The sequence below is a fragment of the Panicum hallii genome, chromosome 3 (genome assembly GCF_002211085.1).
Source record: "Panicum hallii strain FIL2 chromosome 3, PHallii_v3.1, whole genome shotgun sequence".
Lineage (NCBI taxonomy): Eukaryota > Viridiplantae > Streptophyta > Magnoliopsida > Poales > Poaceae > Panicum > Panicum hallii.
The window spans coordinates 14,396,806-14,403,391 of record NC_038044.1 but is presented as its reverse complement, the minus strand read 5'-3'; the positions used below and the strand labels follow the sequence as shown (position 1 = coordinate 14,403,391).

Here is a 6,586-nt window from a genome sequence, read left to right as displayed (position 1 = left end):
GCTAAAATATTGGAGTTGGTAATGACGGTGTTCATGCTGCACCATCACCCTACCCTAATATCTTTTATTATTTACCACTACACCCCTAAATTTTATTATCAATAATTTACTCGTCATCTTGTTGCAATTGCATGTTGTAGGGATTTTCTGTATATTTTGCCATTTACTCCCTGTTGCACTGCGCTCTTCAAGTGTGCTTCTTCCCCCTCCTCCCCTTACCATGGCAAGTTCTTGGGAAATAATTCCGATGGTCAGAAAAAGGAAGGGTTAAGAGACCCTCCTAGCCCAACCCTAGACACTTTAAGATCCTTTTTCGAACCTCCTCTGCTCCTATTTCGAGTATTTCGAGTCAAGAGATAGATAAATAACCACATCCCATTGCAGTAACCGGGGACACTCGTGACTTAGGGGGTCGAAGATCAAGAAGTGGCTTATTTATACCAAGCATTCAGCTAGGTCCAATCTTCTCTTCTGATCCCTGCAGAAAGAAAAAAGAATTTCACGTTCTTCCTTTCCGGAAGGGAGGATTAGGGAAGTTTTATTGATTATTATGCCGCTAGTTGACCAAGAGAAGTTGACAGGTTAAAAAAAAGACCATGAACAAAATATTGTACGCCTCATATAGTAAACAAATGGAGGAGTACAAATTCAAATCATTTCCCCCTAACTATACAGGCAGCATAAAACAAATGGTTAGAGAAATCTACTGTATTTTTTTTTTGAAAGACGGAGAAATCTACTGTAGATTTATTTACTTTTTTGAACAAATGGCAAGAGCGCTGCCTAATCATTTAAGACTACTGTAGATTACGAAGGCTGCAAATCGTGACACAACTGGACGTGTTCAGTGCTCATGTGAGCTGCGATGAAAGATTCCCTCTCATCCTGTCCGTTGCAAGTTTGCAACCCAGCCAAGTCCTCCCACCCTTTCAAGGCGCCGCGAGCACACGTCATTGCACCCGGCTCGGGTCCTGACACGTCACCCCCACCCGCCTCGCGGGATGGGAGCCAGGCGCCATGTCCCCATCCAACCCCCGCCCCGGAACCCGGACGCCATCCCGTCCAGGTTCGCTCCACCCGCCTCGTCATCTTCCTCCGGCCCTCCTCTTCGTTACCCCCAGATCCCGCAAACCGCGAAAACAAAACCGCCTATCGGTGGGCTCTGAGCGTTCTCATCGCTCGCCTCCGGTCCCCTCTCGCCAAGCCAGCTTCCGTCTAGACTGCTCCGCCATGGCTTCTTCCAGGAGGAGGGGTGGTGGTGGTGTTGGCGGGGAGAAGAAGGATCTCTTCCATGTCGTCCACAAGGTGCCCGCCGGCGACAGCCCGTACGTCAGAGCCAAGCACCTCCAGGTTACCATCTCTCTCTCATCGTGCCAAATCCCCCTGTCCTTTCTCCAGTAGACTGTGACAATACTGAATTGGCAATAGGAAATTAGCACGCAGCAGTAGCTTATTATGTATGCATATATACATGAGCGTCCAGTTATATGTGCATCAAATCAAGCATCTTTGTGTAAAAATAAATCAAGCATCTTTCCATCGTATTTGGGCGCCTCCAATTGCTCTCCTAGCCATTTCACCTTTGCGCTGGATCAGACGCTGGTTTTGACGTAAACCATCGCATGCATTAGTAGGTCTTTTCTGGAAAATCCTAAAAGTAAATATTTTGATTCCTTTTATTTTGTCAATTGAAGCTAGATTTCGTTTGTTTGCAAACTTCGGTTCGCAAGATTTCCTTTGCCTTGATATGGAAATTGATTGTGACTGTTCTTGTTCGAACTGTACTTTCAGCCTTTCAGATGTTACTGTTCACCGAATTGCTGAATCATTCTGTGTACTATGTTGGGCTCGGGGCACGTGGTTACCAGAAATGGAGGGAGATCCAACTGGCACGGCAAACGATTCACTGATCCAATAAATGATATGCTTCAAACTCGATTAGTATCTAATTACTTATATCACTTAATTACACACAGCTTAATTTATGATTACCAGTGCGAGATTTTGTTGTAATCTTCCTAATAATCTTGACTGCTAATTTGTGCACAATAACTTTCATTGCATGAATCAGCTTGTGGAGAAGCAGCCAGATTTGGCGATTGTGTGGTTCTGGAAGGCCATCAACTCTGGTGACAGGGTGGACAGTGCCCTGAAGGACATGGCTGTGGTGATGAAGCAGCAGGATCGCTCCGAGGAGGCGATCGAGGCCATCAGATCCTTCAGGCACCTCTGCTCCAAGCAGGCTCAAGAGTCTCTTGACAACCTACTCATCGATCTGTATAAGGTAGTACATTTTTTTGCTTCTTCACATCTTGCACAAGCGCTGAAGGGTTCCTGCACTCTAACCTGATGCCATCATATATTTCAGAAGTGCGGGAAAGTCGAGGAACAAATTGAGCTACTGAAACAGAAACTGAAGATGATATACCTTGGTGAGGCCTTCAACGGGAAGGCGACTAAGAAAGCACGATCCCATGGCAAGAAGTTCCAGGTCTCAATCCAACAGGAGACATCTCGTATTCTGGTATGGGTCACAACTGCTCTTGCTACTCCTACCGTCGATAATTTGTTCACCAATGAAATTCTCAGTTACATCCAGCTTACTGAAATATTCCCTGGTATGCATGACAGGGCAACCTTGGCTGGGCTTACATGCAGCAGAACAACTATGAAGCCGCCGAATTGGTGTACCGCAAGGCACAAACTATTGAGCCTGATGCCAACAGGGCGTGCAACCTTGGGCTATGCCTGATTAAGCTGGGCAGGCATGGGGAGGCAAGACAAACACTCGAGGACGTCCTACTACACAGAATCTATGGGTCGGATGATGAAAAGGTGGTTGCCCGTGCGGAGCAGCTTCTGCACGAGCTCAACCCATTCAATTGTGTTTCCTCGCCATTTGATGTTGGCCAAAGTGTCCATGAAGAGATCATGGAGAGACTAGACCTTGTGATGAACGAGTGGACACCGTTCAGGTCAAGGCGGCTGCCTGTATTTGAGGAGATCGCCGGTTTCAGGGACCAAATAGCTTGTTGATATATTGTTGGGCATGGTTCTTTTTTATCTTTAACGTGTTAATGTCGCCCTAGAAGTTTTTTGTGCAGATATGTGTGCGTGTGGTGGTGGTGGTGGTGGGGTGGGGGGGGGGGGGTGGTGCTGTGGGCCTGTGGTTGACTGGTTGTTACAGTGAGAAATAGAGATCAGATAGATAGAATCATATAGCTGGGGTCGATGCAAAGCGTTCCCTCAACGAGCAGCGTGGTTTTTCTTCATGTTGTAACTGTGTGGTTCATGTTGTGAAATTGTACATGCAGGATGCACAATGTGGTTGCTGTGAGCTGATCGCTTCTTGACTTGTTGAAATGAAACTGAAACGAATCGGCTTCCAGCATGTCTAAACTGCAATTGCAGCTAAGGCAAAGCCAAACGCGACGAGAAAGACACATCCGCAACACTGCATCAGAAATGCATGCGGAAACAAAGTACAGCATACACCACACAGTCCACTAAGGGACATACTGTTCACACAGAAACGTTTAGACACAGAGCAATTCACAAGAGCGGGTATAAAGAAACTCCAAGATCATTCCTGGACACAATTCATCACAATCTTCCAAAAAGAAAATGGTATACCTTTCTGACATATTTGTCCATCTACTGCTAGTCTGTTTCAAGCTAATTACACGTTCGTAACAGTGTCGAGAACTAGAGAACGAGGCCAAGATGAGAGCTTCCCTAAGTGACTGAAATTTCAGAGCACAAGAATGTTCAGTTTCAGTTATGAACAACTCTAGATACTGTTCCGTACACACTACAAAAATGTTCAGTTCAGGTTATGCCGAACTGTCGAATTACTCCCCATCCTTCTTACAGTGATACCAGGTCACGTCCCTATGGCCACCGAAGATCACTTGCCGCTGCAATTACAGGTTATGAACAATATTATTAGTACTGGTTCCAATAATGCCTAGTATATATTCAGAAACCAAACACGAACAGAAGATTTGGCAAGTGCCTACGCCAAGATCTTCAGTAGTGGTAGTACCTCTAGATGGCACCAAGACCAGGACAAACTCCATCTCGTTGTTGCCGGGCGGCAGGTCAAGAACGACGGGGAACAACCTCGATGCGTCGCCGCCGCTCCGGCGGCAGATGACGAAGTCCTTGTACTTGGTCTCCTGTTGCAGCCTGCGGCGCAGCGCGGCGAGGCTCTGCTCGTCGAACGTGAAGTACCTCCAGGTCCCCTCGTCGAAGTCGTCCACGCCGCCGTCCTCCCTGGCCGTGTTGTGGAAGATGGTGCGCCGCGCCGGCATGTGCAGGGGCTCCTCGATCGATGGCGGCTCCTCAAGCTTGGTTTTCGATTCCTGCAAACCATTACGACTTTAAGCCATTTCAAGATCGCCGATCTGAAACAAGTTACTGCTCTTTCAAAAAAAAAGAAACAAGTTACTGATCAACGACTCCGATTCAGCAGGACGCGACTCAATCAGAAAAGAAACGACAAGAACAGTATATTTTGCCTAAGAAATTTACAAGCTTCAAATCCTCAAGAACCAAAGAAGTTAACATTCTTCTTATCCCAAGAAACTAATTGGACGAACTAGTAGCTGGTAATTACGCAGGAAATCAATCTTAGCAACTCAACGAGATGAATTCGTTCTCCAAGAAATCAATGGAAACAAAGGAAGAACCGGAAGCATCAGATCAAGAACGAACGAAGCAAGCAATCAGAACCGCGGTTCTGTTCGAATACCTTGGCGGAGTATAACCTGACGAAGGCGCTGGACGCGGTGTCCAACGTCGCCGCGGCCGCCTCCAGCCGAGCGTCGCAGGACTGGGCGCGGCAGGGCGACGGCGGCGCCGCCTGCTCCGCCGGGACGACCTCGACCACCCACGTGCTCTCCTCCGGTCCGACCTCGAAGTCGAGGGTGACGGTGTTGTCCCGCGGCGTCTCCCAGAAGCTGGCGCGGAGGAGGCGGCCGAGTGGCCCGGAAAGCGTGAGGCACCCGGCGCCGCGCTCCCCCTCCTCCCGGCGCGGCGTCCAGAGGAAGGCGCTGTCGTTGGGCGTGGATGGCAGGCCCTGCACGACCCTGCAGCTGGGCGTGGCTGCGTCGAGCGCCGCGGCGGTGTCGGCGGCGCCGAGGTAGAGCCCCCGCTGGCACTGGAGGCGGACGTACTCGTCGCCGGCGAGCTCCACGGCCCAGACGGTGCCGCGGGAGTTGCGGCGGTAGCCGTGGGAGACGGCCTCCGCGTCGTCGGCGGCGCAGAGGTACGTGCCGAGGTGGCTCTTGAGCCGCACCAAGCGCGCGTTCTCGAAGAACTCCATTTTGCTGCGTGCGGAGGACCGATCAAGGATCCAAGAACTGGTGGTGTTTTCTTGATTTGGTGTGCGAAGGGAAGGGGAACGCGGTGGAGGTTTCGTTTAGGCGGGACGAACCGAGGCGGTTGGGGGATTTTGGTCGAAAACCCAACGGGCCCCGTCTCCTGCTGGGGTCTGGGAAACTGCACGTCACACATGGGCCGTCGTGTGTATGATCGACCGCTAGGATTTCAGCTTTAACATGGTATAAAAGAAAACGTTTTTGAAACGGGTTAATATGGAAACAAAGAAAACGAAGATTTAAAATGCCTAAATTTGCATATAAATAAAAAGTAGGATCAGGATGATGGCATATCGTGTTAGCAAGGTGATGGGTGGCAGTGAGAACATCCAAAGAAGGGAAGGAGAGGCAAGATAGAGTGTGGATGCTAGAAAGTAGAAACTTACTAGAATTAAGAAAATTAATGGTAGCAAGGTGGTCAGTAGATTGTTATATAGTTTGCCGGTATTGGAACATACACTGTTATGAGGGAATATTGAAATTTTGTTAATCAGAATAAATAAGAAAAATATTTTTGTGCATAGAAGTAAGAAACATTTTAGTGTTTCATAATCTTTACAAAATATTTTTAATTTGGTGATAGGTGGTTATGATAGAAAATATATACAAATGAGAAAAAGCCCATGCTACCACGATATAAAGTTTAGAAAGCACTTATAGGAATAACTCGAAGTGTATTTTGGCCGTTGTATAGGCTGATCATTTTGTACATGGCATACTTCGTATAATTATTTTTTCTAAATTTGTTGAGAGGAAATCTTTTTTATTTTTTAGATAATTTTCCCTTTGTAGGTACGGTAGTCGAGAGACAAAGTGACCCCAAATAGTACCCGTGTCCACTATTGTAATTTTTGAAAGATATTTACCTTGCTCATTTTGTTACTTGGTTTGATGCGACTATAACTATTTGCTTACATTATTTGAATTGATATATCAATCGAATTGCTTGTAATTGCTTTCTACTTAGCTTTTTAAACATTTTTATTATATATTAATCAGGTCACCAAAAATCATAACACATATTAAAATTTTATCGTGCTTGAGACTTGAAACTGTCGGAAATAGAATTATCTAGTTCACGTAAAGTTTTAAAATGTTTGATAGCCATTATTACAGTTAAGTATGTAAGGATAATTAGATTTTTGCAATAATCAAATCAGACAAAATAGGCATTTTCTTCACCATTTAATATTTTCCAATCCCTT

The 6,586-nt window shown here is 46.7% G+C and overlaps 1 protein-coding gene across 1 annotated transcript; it reads left to right on the top strand.

The window, feature by feature from the left end:
- Positions 1 to 1,100: 1,100 nt before the first annotated feature.
- On the top strand, positions 1,101 to 3,337 carry LOC112886268 (protein SULFUR DEFICIENCY-INDUCED 1-like). The gene is made up of 4 exons (XM_025952107.1): positions 1,101 to 1,350; positions 2,072 to 2,284; positions 2,369 to 2,524; positions 2,632 to 3,337. The coding sequence occupies exons 1-4, from the start codon at positions 1,231 to 1,233 to the stop codon at positions 3,034 to 3,036; spliced, it is 894 nt and encodes a 297-aa protein (XP_025807892.1). The 5' UTR covers positions 1,101 to 1,230; the 3' UTR covers positions 3,037 to 3,337.
- The last annotated feature ends 3,249 nt before the right edge of the window (positions 3,338 to 6,586 follow it).